The sequence below is a fragment of the Tamandua tetradactyla genome, chromosome X (genome assembly GCF_023851605.1).
Source record: "Tamandua tetradactyla isolate mTamTet1 chromosome X, mTamTet1.pri, whole genome shotgun sequence".
Lineage (NCBI taxonomy): Eukaryota > Metazoa > Chordata > Mammalia > Pilosa > Myrmecophagidae > Tamandua > Tamandua tetradactyla.
This window is the reverse complement of record NC_135353.1, coordinates 142,130,762-142,150,958: the sequence shown is the minus strand read 5'-3', so window position 1 is coordinate 142,150,958 and position 20,197 is coordinate 142,130,762. Positions and strand designations below refer to the sequence as shown.

At 36.7% G+C, this 20,197-nt stretch overlaps 1 protein-coding gene across 9 annotated transcripts in view; it reads right to left on the bottom strand.

Moving 5' to 3' along the window:
• The window catches only part of DMD (dystrophin), a 2,428,671-nt gene that overhangs the window by 535,621 nt on the left and 1,872,853 nt on the right, over positions 1–20,197 (bottom strand). For all 9 annotated transcript variants that reach the window (XM_077145121.1, XM_077145123.1, XM_077145120.1 and 6 more), the window contains one exon: positions 13,364–13,575. In XM_077145121.1, the coding sequence (XP_077001236.1) occupies positions 13,364–13,575 (212 nt within the window). The remainder of the gene's footprint in view (positions 1–13,363; positions 13,576–20,197) is intronic.

Genomic DNA, 20,197 nt, shown 5'->3' with positions numbered 1-20,197 from the left:
ATGTTGGGCTTGGCCATGTGAGTTGCTTTGCCTAATGGGATGTTAACAGAAGTGACACAAACAGAGGCTTGAAATGCACCTGTGCGGTGAGCTGGCCCTTTTGAACTTCTGCCATCACCAAGAAATAAACACCTCTTGGGCTAGCCTGAGTTGATATATGGAGCAAAACGACACTGATCAACCCATGGCATGAAGCCAGCAGCACCGTCACAGCCAAGCTGCACACTTGGGAAAAAGAAATAAATGCTTGTTTTATGCCACTGAGACTTTGAAGTTGTTTGTTCTACAACATTTGTGGGAATATAGCTAACTGATTTCATTACCACTGGCCAACGTCTGTGGAAACTTTCAGGTTATCATTTATTTATTTGCAGCAACTGGTATTGTTGACGGCTGTCTTCTTTCTGAGGTTCTACGGTCTCTTGGCTCCCTCTCTTTGGGTCTCCTCTACTCTCTCTCATGGTTCAGGTTTTCTTTTCCTGCCTGTCCCTTAAGTGTTGGTGTTCCCCAAATATCTGTCCCTGGCCAAATCTTCTCCCTCTGCCATGCAAGTTGATCCTCAACTGGAGGAGGAGGCAGGAAGTATAGCCAGGGTGAGGTTTTAGCATAATTTCCCCTTGTATCCAAATCTTCTATCTCCACTGCCATTGCCTTAATTTAGACCTTCATCATCCTTGCTCGGACTCTGTGATAACCTTTTTATTGGCTCACTCCCTCCATTCTCAAAACCTGTCCATCCAGCCACAAACACATGCTCAAGTGAACTTTTAAAAATGCAAATCAAATCACAGTGCTTTTCTGTAAAACCTCTCAATGGCTCCCTATTACCCACCGGACGAAGTTCAAAACTCTCTCCTTGGATTACATATGGCCCCTGCCTACACGTCTGCCTTCACATTTTGTTATTCCCTTTTCTTTGTCCAGTGCCATGATTGTCCACATTAGAATGTGAAGCTCAGAAAGTTTAAGTGATTTGTCAAAGGTGACGCAGTTAGTCAGTGAAAAAGGCACCATGAAAACATAGATTCCTTGACTACCAACTCAGGGTTCAAATACAGTTAAATAAGATACGTTTCCATACACAGGAAATTAAAGAAAATGATTGGGTTTGTCATAATTGAACTTTGAAGAATATAAAATAATCCCCTTGATGATCATAGCATAATTGGAAAATTATCGTGTGTGATGTAGTAAGAAGTTTCCAAACAAAGACAGCAGGAAAAAAAATACATATTTGGCTTATTAAAAAAAATCACTAAACAATTTAGTCCTAGGAATGAATTTATGTTCTATAAATCTTTATTGGGAAAAAGAAACACACTTTCTTTCTCCCTTGGAGGAATTAAAATGACCTATCAAAACTCTTCATAGATTTTATAATAGAAATGTTCAAATACCTGAGAGGAAGCTGTTTCAAAACTACAGCCTCTCACTATTAACGCCAACGTTCATCTATTAAAGTTCTGACATTACCAAACAACTCTGTTTCAGAAGGTAACACTCTATATAGGGGATACTATTTAAGAAAATGGCCCTCATTTTCTAGCTTTCTGGGAATGATTAATCTTTTCAATAGCTCTGAGGACTACACACCAGAGTTGCTACTTTTTTGTCCTTTCAACAATGACTACAAGCTGAGAGCAGGCTAGTAAATGTGTTACCGGCCAACCCATTAGAGTTTCATTATTTCTGTCTTACATGGCTTCATGTAATGAATTTTTATAATTAAACTAATGGCATACAATTTATTTTCCCCCCTCTTTACTTTCAGGCCCCATTTCTCTTTCAGCTTCTTTGGAATAAGTTTTATAGAAAAAGAAGGGAGCAAAGCTCTCCAAGTGTTTCATTACCTTAATTTCATTATGACATTTTGGAAAGCATTCTCTTTATCCGGGCTCTCTCTTTAATTTGCTGACTTTATTAAAAGGCTTAAACGGTGTTGTAATTAACAGATCACCCAGCTACCACAGGCATCTAAGGGAAGACTGGTTGAGAGGGTGTGGAAATGGTTGGGTGGAAATGACTCTAGAGAGAATGCCAGAGGCCTGATCCCCAGAAACTGGCCATTTTCTTGGCTATTTTTATAATCCCAAGAGCCTACTGTGGTAGATGTGTGACTGTTCGCAAATAATCAGTGCCTTGTAATGCCAGAGAATTAGATATCGCCACCCCACTGAACTCAGAGATGCCCACGAGACTGGTTTTGGAGACAGATCACTCTAAGGCAGAAAGTTTTTATCTAGTGGCATTTTTCACCATGTTCCCTGCCATCAACCACAGTCTGTGAGTGACAATCTATGACAGACATGTAACCTAAGTATAATATAAACTTTGTGTTGAGCCTCTGAGATGTTTAGGTTGCTTGTTACTGTAGCATAATTTAGAATATTCTGTTTGACATGTCTACTCATATAGGAGTCTGTCTCAGATAGAAGAGAGAAATTCTAATCTGACTAGGTAATCTGGGGTCATGACGTGCGATACAGTAAGCTAGTATGTGGACATATAAAGAACAGGTTCTCTCGGTAATCAATAGGGAGCTATACAAACATTGAGGAAATGTTCAGAGTAACAATATCCCCCGTCTTTCTGAGCTACGGGTAGCATCTCTGAACGCTTTGTCTGAGACAGGGCCTATCTATGTTAGCCAAAACAGAAAGTAGCTCTCTAGCCATTGGGTAATGGAGGCCCTGTCTAGGCAGCAGTTGAAGTCCGTGGCCATGGCTATTTTTCATTTCTATGGGCTGATGAGGAGTTTCAAGGCAAAGAGAAAGGGAAACTGAAAGTTTTGAAAGCTGGGTTCATAAACTTGAAGAGAAAGAAAAACATCTGTACTCGTAATGATAGGCAGATCCATATTTTTTCTAACAGTTTATGTGTACAATTTAGAGGTTTTTAGTAAATGCAACCATCGCCGCAATCTAATTTTAGAACATTTTCCTGACTCAATAAAAAAACGCCCATATCCATTAACAGTCACTGTCCACTGACCATTCGCCTTATGTTCCCAGCCCAGGAAATTACTAATCTCCTTTCTGTCTCTGTAGATTTCCCTATTTTGAATGCTTCAAATAGATGGTCTCATACAACATGTATTTTTTTGTGACTGGCCTCCTTTGCAAAGCCTAAGGCTTTTGAGGGTCATCCATGTTGTAGCATATATCAGTACTTCTTTCTTTCTTTATCTTTTTACTTCATTCTTTTTTATTGTTGAACATTTTGCCATTATTTTTAAAATACTGTCTTAGTTAAGAGTAACGTAGAAATGTACCAACTTCATCGCAATAAGGATAACTTAAGGAAAACCACAATAAAAACCCTGAAGATGTACACATTTTATAACATAGCTAAAGGTTTGGTGTGCTCTTCCTATTCTCTAACATGTATGTGTTTAAAGGAGACAAAAATGGGAGAAACAAGTAAAAAAAAATATTTGTGTTCTGTTAATATTAAAAGAATGGATTGAAGGCGTTTTATCCTGTTTTGTTTTTGTATCAAAAGTTGAATTTCTTTTGAGATAAAAAAATATTCCCTTTTAATGAAGAAAACATCTATTTTTCATTTGGTGTTTAGGATTTAGTAAACTCTAGCTGGCTGTTAAAAATGTATTGAGTCACAATAAGTATACTGGAAGAGTTGCCAAACTGGCAAAACTTCAATTTCATCAGCATTCTGTTTTTGCAAAGTACTCACCAACAATCTTGATGGTTTTTTTTTTTAAAAATGTATTATTCCACCAGACTATAAAAATAATTGTTTAGAAATTCCATTTTTAATAACACAATTGCAATAAATTCTTAATTATTTACAGAATTTTAACGGAAATGCAACCGTTCATCTAATTTAAGCTGAAACCATACATCGTTGTTTGAGGAATTAGAGTAGGATGATTGCTTATGATAAAAAAGAAAAGCCCTACAAAAAATATGATATATACAATGACTTACGTTTATCCAAAGGTCCCTGTCAACCTTTCTTTACATTTATGCTGATCATTTTTTTGAAGGCTGCAAGGAATGAACTGAGGTTTCTCAATGAGGGTTGTATGTTCATCGTCATTTCTAATATTTTAAGTATTTCCAAACAAAAGGGGGGGGTCTCACTTTTCCCCATTTATTTTTGGTGATAGAAACCCTCCTCTCATGACTAGTCCCATAATGAAAGAAAAATGGCCACATCCTAGAATAGTAATAAAGGCAGCTTTAATAAACTAAAAGTTGGTAAAAAACAAAACAAAACAAAACCAAAAACTAAGTCCTTTTATCCATGAACCTAAGATGTTCCTCCATGTATATAGATATTTTAAAATTTCTTTCAGCAAAGATTTGTATTTTTAAATGTATAAGTCTTATATTTCTTCTATTCCTAAGCATTTTATTCTTTCTGAAGCTATTATAAATGGAATAGTTTTCATCATTTGAAAATTTAGATTGTAATTGCCAGTTTATAGAAAAACTATTTTTCTGTGTTTAAACTTATACCTGCAATTTTGCTGAACTTAGCTCTAATTGACTTCTCGTGTTTTCCTTAGGATTTTGTATGCACAAGATAATGCCATCTGCAAATACAGATAATTTTACTTCTTCCTTTCCAATATGCAAAGCATTTTATTACTCTTTTTTGCCTAATTTCCCTGGCTAGAACTTCTGGTACAACACTGAGTAGAAGTGGTGAGACTGGGCACCATTACGTTTTTCCTGATCATAAGGAGAAAGCATTCAGTTAATCCACATGATTTTAGCTGTGGTTTTTTTCATAAATGTCCTTTTCAGGTAGAGGAAATGCCCTTCTAGTCCTAATTTGTTGAGTGTTCTTTATTGTGAAAGGGTTTTGGGTTTTGTCAAATGCTTTTTCTGACCCTATTGAGAAGACCATATGGTTTTTGTCATTTACTCTATTGACAGAGCTTATTATGTTGATTTATTTTTGGATGTTAAACTTAACTTTGCATTCTTGTGACAAATTGCACCTGGTCATAGTAGATTCAGTTTCACACTGTTTTCCTTGAGGACTTTTGAGTTTATCTTTATAAGGGATATTGGTCTGCAGTTGTCTTTTCTTGTAAAGTCCTTGTCTGGGTTTTATATTAGGGCAAAACTGGCCTCATATCTTGAGCTGGGAAGCGTTCCCTCCTCTACTATTTTTTGCGACACTTTGTGAAGGATTGGTATTAATTCTTCTTTAGATATTTGGTAGAATTCATCAATGATACCATATGGTCCTAGGCCTTTCCTTAGTCGAAGTTTTGAAATTATTGATTCAATTTCTTGACTTGTAGGTCTATTCAGGTTTTCTATCTCCTTAGTTATTCATAACATCCTCTATAAGTTGATAGTGAGCTTTCATTTCTGACATTAGTAATTTGAGTCTTCTCTTATTTTTCTTAGTCAATCCAGATAAAGCTTTCTCTTTTGCTGACCTTTCCAAACAACCAGGTTCTGCTTTTGTTGATTTTCTGTATTGTTTTCTTAGCTTCAACTTCATTTACTTTTACTCAGATCTGTATTACTTATTTCAGTTTGTACAGGGTTTTATTTGCTCTTCTTTTTCTAGTTTTCTTTTCTATTTTGTGAAAAATAACATATATACAAAAGAGCAATACATTTCAAAGCACATTGCAACGATTAGCTGTGGAACAGATTTCAGAGTTTGGTATGGGTTACAATTCCATCATTTTAGGTTTTTATTTCAAGCTGCTCTAAGATACTGGAGACTACAAGAAATATCTATATAATGATTCAGCAACCACACTCATTTGTTAAACCCTACCTTCTCCGTATAACTCCTCAATTTTCTTACTTTTTTGCTACATGCATTTTGGGGTTCTGTTGTTGGAGGTATATATGTTTATAACTGTTGTACCTTCCTGATGGGTTGACACATTTATCATTCTAACATATCCTCCTTTGGTTCTAATAAAAACGAAACCATAAAAAACTCCATTTTATCTGATATTAGTACAGCCACATCAGCTCTCTATAGGTTGTGCTCTGCATGAGATATCTTTTTCCATCCTTTCATCTTCAATTATTTGTGTTTTTAAATTAAAAATGTGTCTTTTATAGATGGTAAAGTTGGGTCCTGATTTTTTCCATCCACTATTTCAATTTCTGTCTTCTAGTCAGAATGTGTAACCTCTTTACATTTAATATAATTACTGATAAGTGTGATATACATCCCCCATTTTACCTGTTGCTTTATCTTATGTCTGTTTTGTTCCTGTACACCTACATTGATGCTTTCTTCTAAGTTAAATAAATATATTCTAGTGTATAATTTTAATTGACTCATTGTTTCTCTTATTATATTTTTGTGGGTTGTTTAGCTTTAAAAATTACAATTATTATTTAACTTAAAACAATCTTTCTATGATTAATACTCAATTTCAATAATATATAGAAACTTTATTCACTATAGCACCACTCCTTCCCTGTGTTATTACTGTCATGCAAGTTACATCTTTATACATTCTAAGTCCATCTATGCAGTTTTAAACTAATTATTGCTAATGTAGTTGTCATTTAAATCAGAAGAAAACAGTTAACAAAAACCATATTTATACATCTTTTATATTTATGCATGTATTTAGCTTTACTAGTGATCTTTTTTCTTTATGTGTACTCTAGTTACTATCAAGCATGCTTTCATTTCAGCTTGATGGACTCCCTTTAGTATTTCTTTTAAGACAGGTCTTCTAGCAACAATCTCCTTCTCATTCTGTTTCTCAAATCTGGTAATGTCTTAATTTTTTCTTGATTTCTAAAAGATAGTTTTGATGGGTATAGAATTCTTGGTTGACAGTCATTTTATCTCAGCACCGAATACCTTTTCTTCTGGCTTATATGGTTTCTGATGAGAAGTTAGCTGCCAATCTTACTGAGGCGCCCTTATATATATGTCATTTTTCTCTCGCTGCTTTCAAAATTATCTTTGTCTTTCAATAGTTTATCATACGTCTATGTATGGATCTCGCTGAGTTTGTCTTACTTGGGATTTGTTGAGCTTCATGAACATACCTAAAAACGTAAGTTCATGTTTTCCATATAATTTTAGAGATTTTTGGGCATTATTTCTATCAATATTCACTCTGCTCCTTTCTTCCTCTCATCTCCATCTGGGACTCCCATTATGTGAATGTGGGAATGACTGAAGGTGTCCCACAGGTCTCTGAGGCTCTACTCATTTTTCTTCATTCTTTTTTTCTTTCTGTTTCTCAGGCTGGATTATTTCAATTGGCCTATCTTCAAGTTCAATGATTCTTTCTTCTGACAGCTCAAATCTGCTGTTGAGCATTTCTAGAGAAATTTTCATTCCAGTTATTGTACTTCAATTCCACAATTTCTATTTCGTCCTTGAAATGATTTGTATCTCCTTCTTGATATACTCTATTTAGTGAGACATCAGTATCACACTTTCTTTCAATCCTTAGACGTAGTTTCCCTTAGTTCTTTGAACATATTTATAATAGATGATTCGAAATCTTTGTCCAATAAGTCCAATATCTGAGTTCTCTCAGGGACAGTCTATTGACTCCTTTTTTCTACATGTATGGGCCATACTTTCCTGTTTCTTTGCATGTCTCAGTTTTTCATTGAAAATTGAGCATTTCAGAAAATACAATGTGGCAATATTGTAAATTAGAATCTTCCCTCTTTCTAAGGGTTTGTTTTTATTTGCTTGTGTTGTTTATGTTGCTGTTTGTTTAGTCACTTTCCTGGACAAACTGTAACTTCCATATTCCCTGTAATGTGAAACACTGTAGTCTCTGCTTGATTAGCTTAGTGATAAGCTAATGATTGGTTAGAGATAAGTTTTGCACATTTTTTTTTTTAACCAAGAGGCTCTTTGTCTGTGTTAGGGACACACCTTCAACCCTCAATTTATATTCTGCCTTAGCTTTCATTTACTAATTGTACAGGGCCTCAAGGTAAACCAGAAGGGAGAGACTGGGGTAATTTCAGTTCTTTCCTGGGTATGATAGAGCCCTGAACATGCACTTGGCCTTCTACATCACTAGGAGCATGTCAAAGCTTTTCAAAGTCCCCTATGGACATTTCATTCCCAGGATCTTTCTTTTGAGGTTTTGGCCAGGCTCTTGTTTGTCCCAACTGGCATCACAGCCTCAGGTAGCTGCATTGTTAAATAACTGCTGGTTATTAGCTTTTTACAAACACCCTAGGCTTTTCTGGGGAGCTATCTCTGAGTCAGGCAAAGCCCTGTGAACAGTGTTTTTCTAGTAAACTGCGAGACAGGTCAACTAGTGACAGTGCTCTGGGAGTGGAATGTTGCTTCCTGAAGAGCTTCAACTTGGTCTGCCCTTTCTGATAGTTGCAAAGTTGCTGGTTTCAGAGCTACTATTATTGTGAGGGTACTGGTTTGCAAGGCTACTGAAGAGCCGGGAGAAGAAACTGGGATTAGATCAAGTAAAAAGTCACAACCTCTGCTCTTCTAACTGAGACATAGCAGTTTGCTATTGCTGTAAGTTTTTGGTTAACTTCCTGAATTTAGAAAAGGTGACTTTGACAATTTTTTGCCAGCATTTTCAGTTGCTTTTATGGAAGAGCAGATTTACAGAGATCCTCACTATGCCATTCTGGAAATCCTGCCTCCAGCATACATTTAATATTATGTCAGATGAAAAGGCATTCAGTTGCTGGGTGATTAGGAGGTGATTATAAAGGATGAGGATGAGGACAAGTAATGTAAAAGTATGTAAAGACATATAATTTTGATTCTAATATGGAATAAGCTAAACTCTGAAAAGAAAGCTAGGCAAAATCTGGTACAATCAGAACATAATCCTATTCAAAACTTTTTGGCTGCATTAAATATTTATGTAATACAGCAGTACCTGGGTAAACTATCCTATTATTTTATCAGAGATGTAGGAAGTATTCTGTATGTACGCTTTGAAAAGTTTAATAGCCTTATACAAACTTTAGAAGGAAAATATTATTAGGTTATTGATTCTTTCTCCTTAATCATATGGAAGTTTTAGGGGAGAACAAAAGGGAATAAAGAAAATGCAGGAGGAAATGGCAGATTGATTGTCCTAGCAAGATTTCTGATACTGTGTTTCATTAATGCACCAGAAATCTAAATCTCAATCTGCTACTATGTGTAAATTTGCAGGTTTATTTTGTACAAGTCTAAAAAAGTAACAAAACATGAAAATGAAGAATTTGTTTCCCATTACTTTACATATACTTATGGCAGATAAGAATATTACTTGACACTGTTCATCCTCTACCCCACCCCCCACCCCCAATAATTAAAAGGGTAAGGCTCTACTTTCATATTTTAAAAAGATCTCCCTGAATAGTTTTGCTCCTAGTAAAATAATTTGAGATCCTCAAATAGCCACTGTATTTATTACATAAAAACAAGGTTCAACTTTTAAATTAATTACATGATTACAGACAGTGTATCTCTGTTTCAAGTTTCCTAAAGAATATCTTCAAAACAGAGATTTTTCAGCCTTGGAAATGTTTATTTAATACTTTGATAAATTTCTGGGTTTCTCGCCTCAGATAGCTTTAAGTATTATATACCCAAATCAGCTAAGCTCAACGAGATTTCATTTTTCTATTGAATTCATGTGCTCTGAGCTCAGCCAAGCACAAAACAGCTAATGCCGTCATGCTTGTAAAGCTTTTATGCTGAATTTGACGCAAAAGCAATTACAAAGCAGACCAAAAAAAAAAAAAAAAAAGGAAAAAAATAAATGAAAACTCGGAGACTGGATAGATCTTTCTTGACACTGGAAAAGAAAGTTTAAAATGATCAAGAAATAATTTTTCCCAAGAATGCAATGCCAAGTTTGGACCAATCTTAGCATCCTAGGGAAGAGGTTGTGAACTCAACCCATATTCTGCCAAGTGAAACAAATCCCATTGTTCTGGTTTGCTAGCTGCCGGAATGCAACACACCAGAGACGGATTGGCTTTTAATAAAAGGGGATTTATTTTGATGGTTCCTCAGAGGAAAAGCAGCTAGCTTTCCACTGAGGTTCTTTCTTCCATGGAAGGCACAGGATGGTCTCTGCTGATCTTCTCTCCAGGCCCCTGGGTTCCAACAACTTTCCCCAGGGTGACTTCTTTCTGCATCTCCAAAGGCCTGGGCTGAGCTGCGAGTGCTGAGAGATGAGGAATGCCGAGCTGCTAGGCTGTGCTACATTGTGTTCTCTCATTTAAGCACCAGCCAATTAAGTCAAACATCACTCATTGCAGCAGACACGCCTCCTAGCCGACTGCAGATGTAATTAGCAACAGATGAGGTTCACGTACCATTGGCTTGTGTCCGCAGCAACAGAGCTAGGTATGCTCACCTGGCCAAGTTGACAACTGAATCTAACTAACACACCCATGGTGATAACTGCCAACAGTTTTAGGTGCTAATGGCATTCCCTGTCTCTCATGAGAGTTCAAAACAGTGCTATTTCTCATAGATTCTGTCCTAGCCCATTGGCAGGAATTTTTTTTTCTTTGTATGCTGTATGGCAGGGGTCACACTGATGCTTTCAAGATGGGCCTTTCCCAGATGTTATTTCACATGTGGTTTCTATTCCATGAAGGGACTGTTATTGTCTTCATTTTTATTCCACCATCTTTTCTAACCAAGAGGAGGAGGTTTCCTAAATGTCCAGCCATTAAGGATGTGGTTTAGGAAAAGATGAAAACTTAATGAAATAGTATTAAGAATTTAAACTGATTATTACAAAAAGTTACACAGCAACAGAGATTGCTTGTACAATAAAATTACATTTAAAAATCAGAATTCAAAATGTTACTTACAATATGAGGACAATTACAAATATGTAAATAAGCACGAAAAGAGATTATGGATAAATGCAAGTGATTATGAATCACTAAAATAGCAGGACTGTTGGTGAGGTTTTCTTTTGTTCGCACATACTGTGATAATGTCACTAGTCTACATTTTCAAAGGGTATTAACTGCTGGTGGTTGCCTTTGGAACCACTTCGTTGTTGCTCTTTAGTGACAGTGATAGTGTTACAAGGGAGACTGGATATTGTAATCAGTTCTCCAAGTCTCTAGACACAGTCTGATGAGTGTCTTATGATGCTTGCCAGCTGTCTTGCTAATCTTAGGTACATAGACTCAAAGAATTTATGGAGCAAGGACGTCATGGGCAAAGTGTCCAATATCTCCTAATGTCTATTCTCAAACTTTCTTCCTAAAAGAAATCTGTAAGTGATCAGACAGCTAATATCACTCAATAGTAATAACATATTAGGCACAAAGACAAGATCTCCATTTCACATGCTCCCTGACTTTTGGAAAAATTAAAAATTTCAGTTTAATTTAAAAAGAAATAAAAATTGCAATCGCCATTGTTCACAGTATAATAGAATATAAACACTTCTCCACAGTATACTGTTTCATTGCTTTCATTTTTTATCTTTTGGCTTAATAAAATAATCTTCTTTATCAGTACATAATTAAATTATCTCTCTAGGAGAGCCTCACAGTGGAATTTTTAGCCACAAAAACAACAGATGGAAAGGAAATCTGTGAGGTCATCTACAAGAATATGTGCTCAGATCCCAATATAGTCATATAAAGTAGAGTTACTGAACTTCTCTAGGCTTCAGTTTTCTTACCTGTAAATTGGGAATAACAGTAATAGTTTTCATAGAGGGTTGGACCCAGTTCAAATTTGTTTTCTGTAATTCCTCCTAACCAGTTAATGAGTTTGGCCCCTGATTTGCTAGATTCATAGCGCTATCAATTTATGGAGAAGGAAAAGAGGTAACATAATATACAGAGGACCTTATGAATAAGCCCAGTGCTTAAGAATATACATATAGTTTCTGTATTTCACATAATCAGACCAGGAATTGGGAAATGACAATGAGAAATTTGTAATTCACTCATGTTCATTTACTGGAGAAGTTCTTAGTGGGAAAGAAGTTCCATGTGGTAAATCTCATGAAAGAAAGATTTTTGAATCTAACTAGACGATGCCTCTGACAAAACTAATGAAAGGACTGCAAAATTCTATATGGGTTTCTAACATTCTTGTCATATAAATGAAAATCTTGTCCTCATAGTCTCTCTGGTCCTGGAGCCAAGTAGCTATGACAGAAACTGATTAAATACTCACTAACCCCATTTAGTTTTCCTGAGGTTAAGTTGAGAATAAGCTCTGGCCAATGGGATGTGAGTATAATGGTGTACATAATTTCCAAGACTGCCCATTAGACTCCATGGGGTGACATCATATTCTCTCTTCACCTTTTGAAGTGATCTTGGGCATTCACGTGTTTAAAATGTTTATTTAAAAAAATTGAATAAAGCCCAAATCCCCAAGTCACCATTTGGAGGAAGGCACTCTTTGGGGAGGATTGCTCAGCCCCCAGTGAACGGTAACATGATAAAGAAATGAACTTTTATTGAGTTTACCTATCGAGATTGCTGGGTTTATTTGTTACTCAAGCTTAGCATAGTCTAACTTGACTCATTTTGTAATGGAAGCACTGTGCCCAAGTAAACTATATAGATTTCTTCTAAGATGACATGGCTAGTCTGAGAGTCAGATCATTGTTTAGTAGAAGGCCTTTTCTGCCAGGAAAAAAGTCCATAGAAGATTCTGAATAAACTTAATCTGATAAAGTTCCTATCAATTACTTCTCTGCTTAAAATCCCCTACAATATCCTCATTGTCTAGCATTTAAGATCTTTCAAGTAATAGACTTGATAGGATTAAATACATATAAAGCACCATGCATGGTGTTTGATCAAACATAGTCACTCAGCAAATTTCCTTTCCTTTCCCTTCGCCCTTTCTTTTATCCAGAAGAGATCTAGACTAGTAGGCAAACATATGTGATGGAGTTGTTGGGGAAAAGGGAAGAGAAGGAATGGAAGAAAGAACTAGGCTGGAGGTCAGAGAATGGCAGGAGAAAGTGAGAGTACACCTCATCACCTGCCTTAGCCTTAACCTTCCTTTATCCGTTTAGGGCCCCTCAAATAAGATAAGAAGGAGTTGTTTTTTCTAGAAAGACATTAAGCCCAACTGGTTGACTTCATGCTACTACATAAGTATGTACAGCAGCTTTGAAGTGATTAAAGATGATGCAATATGAAAACCAGCCCACTTTATCCAGATTATTAAACAAAAGTAATTTTATGATTGATTTTAGCCATCAGTTTTCCTCTAATCTCTACTTTATTCTGAAATAACTGAAAAGTTACTGCTCATTTCAGTTTCCATATAATTTTCCTTTAATACTTTTTCATAATGAGTCATTAAACTTCAACCTATGGTATGATTTTATCTTCTATAAACAGGCGTTGTTGTTTTTTTTTTTTTTTTCTAAGAACGTAACTTTGATACTGACCTTGGTTTCTGTGATCTTCTTTTGGATTGCATCCATAGTGTAGGGACCCTCCTTCCATGAGTCCAACTTGGCTCTGGCCTGCCCCAAGACCTGCTCAGCTTCTTCCTTTGCTTCCAGCCACTGTGTTGAATCCTTTAACATTTCATTCAACTGTTGCCTCCTGTTTTGAAGGTGTTCCTGGACTTCATCCCACTGATTCTGAATTTTTTCAACTGGAAAAATAAAAGGAAGAATGAATATATAGTATTTTTAAATGCTAGTCTGTAGAAGTCTGTTGGAATTTAACATTCATATATTATCTCACATTTTATGTTGCTCTTTGAAAAACTGTTCATTGTTTGTAGCAAGATGATGGACAAGAGGGATCCCTTACTTTTTTAAGAGGGCAAACATGAGTTTCTGTTAAATTATATTCCTAAAGGTGACCTAGAACATCAGTATTAGATGTAAAAAAATTATTTCTGTTTATTTTTAATCCCTAAAGGGAAAAATGAATCATCTTTAAGAAAGGTATGGTTGCAGAATGCTCAGCGATCCTTGCCCTTACCACTTCAGTGCCTATTACTTTGCTGCCAACTGCCAGCATTTGCATATCTTGACCCAAGGTTTTTTTTGTTGCCATCAGTCTTCTTTGGCATTGAAGTGGCAGGCTAGAAGCACCAAGGCATGGATGTTCTCCCCCACTAACTTCCAGGAACAGCCTGGGAACAGTGGGAATTGGGATGTGAATATATTGGCTCCCCTGACCCTAGGAGAGAGAATTCTGAGACATGTGTTTTACAAGGGTTCCCAGAGTTTACTCAGTAGGATAAAGCTCCAGTGGCCTACAGTAGAAGTGAGGGTACCATTTTTATTGGCTGCCCTGCTTTCCCTGTCTCACTGCCCCACTCCTCTACTGATGTTTCCTTTACCTCCCAAATGCACCATTCACATTTGAAACATTTTACCAGGGTTTTCTTCTGGGGCGGGGGGGCCCAACAGCAGATAAGTGTACTAGAAACTTCTTGTAACAATATATAAGAATTTGTGATGGGTATATTGTGTAAGACTGGAGATTGGGTCATATTGAAATGATTTTTGGTATACTGGGAGTCTAAAATGGAGCTGCCCAAGAGATTATGCTTTACTTTAGAATATGGAAAACAAACATAACCATATTCTATTTTCCGAATTTTAGGTGGGCTCCTTTAGTACACAAAGTTGGCACCTTTTTCTCCCCCCAGTCCATTACCATATGCTATATGCACAAAGAAATAATAAAATTGACTTTCTTTAAAAATAGTCTGATTCTAATTTGCCTTTGTCTTAATTAGCCTTAATTAGTGACATTTACTATGCTAGCAAAATTTCTGGAATTCCTATTGCTTTTTTTTACAAAACCATGGTACATGGTTTGTTTTGTACCACTGAATATTTTGTGCACTCTATAGTTGATTTAATCAGAGCAGAAATAGTCTGTATTTAAGGAAGGTCATCACTTGATATTGGGAAGACCTAAAGCAGCTCTTCCCTTGAAGGGCAGAAATTTCTTAATTGGGAGTAAAGGAAGTAACTTTGATATCCTGGATCACTATTTTAGACAAACATAGCATTTAAATAATTGTCCAATCCCGGCAGTGGAAGCTTGCTAGTGAAAAGGGGTCATAATATGTGCAATGTAGCAAGATAAAATGGTTCAATGGGGTGTGCATCCCACTGAAGGTTTACTTTCTCACCCTTGACCCTCAACTGTACACTATGATTGGATAATACTTAACTAAATAAATTTACAGATTATAGACTCATTCAACAAGGTATTTAACTCTCTATGCACCAGCACGTCTACCCATTCATTCATCCATCTAGCCAGCCACTCAACAACTCAACATCTTATTTACCATCTACTAGATACCAGACATTTTCTTAAGCACTGGGGAAATAAAGGAGGCTAACACAGATACCCTGGGATGTACTTTGAGTGCCTATTAGGTAGTTGTATTATTCACTATCTACCAAGAGAATACAAGATGAGCAGTTCTAGGAAAACGATATTGAGTTCAATCTTGTACCAGAATGGTAGGAGGTTTCAACGACCATCCACGTAGGACTAGCATTTTGGCAGCTGGAATGAAGGGTCTGGAACATAGCTGAGTGTTTTGGGAGAGAGAGACAGAGACATACAAAGACAGACAGAAAAATCCAGGACTGGAAATCACCACAGAAAGTAGAAATTGAAGCCATCAACGGGAATGCACTCTCATTAGAATATTATATAGATTGAGCAGAGCAAAGAGAGAAGCCCTGGTTAGAATAATATCTAAAGACCAAACAAAGGAAGAGGAGTCAATAAGTTATGAGGAATAATCAGGAAAAAGTACTTTCATTGAAACAAGGAGAAGACCGAAATTTAAAAATACAAGAGAGTTTAACACTTTTAAATGTCAAAAGAGATAAAATCATAATTACTAGCAGTTATCTGAATACCTACTCTGTTCAAAGCCTTGTTTTAAGTACTTTACAGGTACTAACTAATTTAATGATCACCATAATCCTATGAGATAGGTATCATTGTTATTGTTGTGATCTTCATTTTGCAGATGAGGGAATAGAGACTTAATTAAAGAGCTGACCTAAGGACATACAGATAGTGAGTGGATGAGTCAAGACTTGGACCCACCACATCACAATTCCCAAAGCCCACGCCAAAAGTAACCAGTGCCTGTGGCCACATGGAATTCCCTAAGGAACTTACAGAAAACGAGTAGGGATCTTATTGTAGGGGATTGACAAATGAATGGCTATGAAAAAGAAGAGACAGTAAGTTGCAGACTATTCATCCAGAGCTCTTTATAAGAAGGTACCTAGATGGGGGATCTGAGGTTAGGGAAATTTTTTTTTTCAAAAATGGGGAAAGCTTGAGAATCAATAGAGGTCTTGACGGGGAAGAAGCAGTCACAGAGAGAGGGCAACGTGAGATGCAGAACAGTCCCTGAGGAGGTGGGTGTAGTGAACATTCACTAATAGCCTCCTCTTGCATTCATTCCCCCGTTCCCTAATCCCACCACTATGATTGCCTTTCCTCCCCTCCCCTTTCCTTTCCATAAGGTTTCCAGATAATGAACTTACCCTACCTCTATAGGTGGGCAGTAGAGCCTGATTTTAGCCCATACCTTGGCCTTAGCACTTGATCAAACTTTGGGCTTATGTTCCACATAAGGCCAATTAGACCCAAGGAAATAACTCAGATTTTCTATTTGTACTATTAAAGAAGGAAACACATTGCCTCACACCTGATGGATACCCTGGTATCCATCTTGGGGTTATGAAAGAGAAGGGCTACTTAAATAGAATAAATATTGAGTAAGAATAGCTATGAAATGGAGGAGGAAAACTGGAATCTGGACATACCATCTAATCCCTGGATAAAGCCTCATCTCTACCTCTCATGTGTTTAGTGACATTTATTCTGAGCTAGCTTAAGCTAGTTTGAATTCAGTTTTCCATTGGCATATCCTAAAATATTCTAAGTGATCAGAGAGATGAATACTCTTCTATGGCAGACATGGGTCTCAAATGGACTGTATAAGAGTAATAGGAATTGAAAATGGGGATATCTTTCAAATAGGAAAGATTAGAAGACGATACTGATCCTGCTTAAAACAGCTTTAACAAGGGTATCTGGATAAACTTGTTGCTTATCAACTGGGAGGAGTTTCTACATATAAACTTCCAAAGCCCACAGGACCAAGGCTCATCAAAAATGTCATGGTATTTAGAAGACACAATTCTATGAGTCTTATGGGCAGGAGATATTTTTGCCACCATATCTTTATCTCTTTCTATTATATTTATTTATATACTTAACACTCCTAAAGAGAGCCAAGCTAGGGATCAAATTATCCCAGGGCATGCACATATAGGGCACCCATGGTGGGTAGAGCCATGGTTTAAGATACAGCTTGCTCTTTTTCCTTTTAAGTAGATCTTTGCTAACTCATCACCTGCTCAAGTGTCCTTGCCACATACAAAGAATTCCCCAGCTCTCTTCTGGACAGTCATTATCTCCCTCCTTGGTCCTCCCATAGAATTTTGCTAATCTTTAAACACTTTTATTACATATTATCATAATTTAAATTTTTACATAATTGTCTCCCAGTCTAGGCAGTGGATAACTCACGGGTAAAGCTAGGAATTGTAGTAGATGCTGTCCCACCTGTATGCCCTTGGAACTCACCATTCTAGTAGATACCAGCAGGTTCCTACTGTAAGCTCTTGTCACAGTCCACCGTGCTACGGAGCTAATGCATTCCTATTTCCTTGCCCTTACCTCTCATGGGTGACAGCTGTGAGGTGTGTTTTTCACTCTATACCAGAGTTCCCTCATGCAGGTTGAAGTCTAGTTTCTGACAGCAATAACATGCTCAATAATTGGCTTGATCACTGGCTTCTTTCCTTTCCTTATCTCATTTTCCCACTCCCCTACTGACCCTTCCTGGGGTCATGTTTCAGATAAATGACTTTCACTCAAATCATTGTTTCAATGTTTGCTTTTGGGAGAATCTAGTCTAAGATATTATTTTATTCACTGTAAAACAATACTTAGTGCATAGCCAAGTGCTTGGCACTTGATATACTTCAATCACTGTTTTTCAAATGAAGTGCACATGTAGACTGCTTCAATGAACCAATCCTCCTCTTCATAATGATGTAAAAATTGCAGTTCCAAAGTTAACCCTTGCCCAGAGCCTTGAGTCTTTCTTTTTCAATAGCAATAATTGTCTCTATATTGCATTTCAATTCTCTGTAATTTAAATACTAGCTCAAGTTTTTCACATTCCCCTCTTTATTTTGCTTTTGCTCTCCTGCTCATGATCTCAATTCCAGACAAACAAACATTCTCTGGGCTTGAATCATTTCTCATTTCATATCTTTATATTGACCATACTTTTTGTATAAAATTGCCTTCAATACCATGTCTACTAGTAGAATATACTCATCGGATAGAAAACCATAAATTAAAAGGTGGGGGGATGTATTTCATGGGGAGAATCTTCTGAGTCAAAACTAAGCAATGATCCTTCTTTCTCTAACATTCTTGAAATGGGCTATAGGTCAGAAAGAATCCACTGGCATGTATTTTTGCCTCAGTCTATCTTTTAACCAAATCTTAGACTGAGAATGATACAAAAAATTGTTGTATATATTGGACAAGATATTTTTACGGGCATTTGCAGATTTTGAATCATTCTGAACTCCAGAGGATAATAACAACAATAAAAATGTTGTGATGTTATTAACATAAGTACAATTAGATGCATACTGGAAAGACAGTCAGCAGATGTTATCGCCCCTTGTGAAATAACAGGCCATATGTGAGAAACCATGTGCACAGCACAAATTATGGACAGATTATTTTCTTTACAAGAGGATTCACAATAAGATTTCTCTGAATACTCAACTTGTCAACTATATTCAAAATATTATTTGACTTGTAATTTCACTCCCATGTATATATCCAACAGAAATGCATACTTACATTCCCCAAAAGACATGTAGTAGAATGCTAATAGCAGCTCTATTTGCAATTGCCCCAAATGGAAAACTACCCAAATTGCCATCTGCTGTAAAATGGATAGATGCATTGTGGTATATTCACACAAAAGAATAATATCCAGCCTTGAGAATGAGGGATCTACAACCACGATATGGAGGAATTTCATAAATGCAATGTTGAGGGAAAGAAGGCAGGCATGAATGAGTATACAGGGTTTGATTACATTTATATAAAACAGGCTAAAGCAATGGATGATTTTACAAATTAGGATGGTGCTTGCTCCAGTGGGAAGGGTGGTGACTGGAAAGGAGATGCAGTTCTAAAGTTTTGGTAATGTTTCATAGCTTGATTTGGGAGCTCTTTTATGCAGGTGTATTCATTCACTCTGTGAAAATTCACCAACCAGACATTTATGATATGTATACTCTTCTATATGTATATTGTGCTTCAATAAAAATTTATCAAGTATTATTTGACTTGTAAAATGTGTTCTACATAATTTTGGGGAATTCATTGCTTTCTAAAGGGTTTCAACCTATAAAACATACATCACTGTGGCCGCTATGAATGATAAGAAATGCAATATGTTTTTAAAAGTCACCATATAGAAATTGGACTAAAAGGTACAGGATTATATTTGCTGCAGCTTAAACTTCAACTTTTGCGTGAGACTAAAGGAAGAGATGTTTCTTTGGTGCAAAAATTGTATTTTCTGTGGCCCACTAGCTAATTTACCTTGTATGGTCAGTTTATTCAAACTCCATAATTACATGGACCCTTGAATAGGGAGTGAGAGCTTGCTAGTTTGTATAGGTCAGTGTGATGCCCCAGTGCATCCCAGAAGAATCTGGGCAGAAAATAAAAAACGTATTTTCAAAGTCCCCTTAAGGGACTGGGGAAAAATGTGGAAATATTAAACTTTTCCACCTGGGGAATTCCCGATATTCTCACAAGCATTGGGGACTACCAATTTAATAGGCCAAGCACTTGATCTTGGGGCTTGCCCTTATGAAACTTAGTCCCACAGAGGAGAAGCTAAGCCTACTTATAATTGTGCCCAAGAGTCTCCCCCAGGAACCTCTTTTGTTGCTCAGATGTCGCCCCTCTCTCTCTAAGCCAACTCTACAGGTAAAATGACTGACATCTGCCCCCGTGTGGGACATGATTCCCAGAGGTGTTAATTTCCCTGGCAACATGGGACTGAGAAAGCTTTCATTTCATTGTGGGACTGAGAAAGTCTTCTTGACCAAAAGGGGGAAGAGAAATGAAACAAAATACAGTTTCAGTGGCTGGGAGATTTC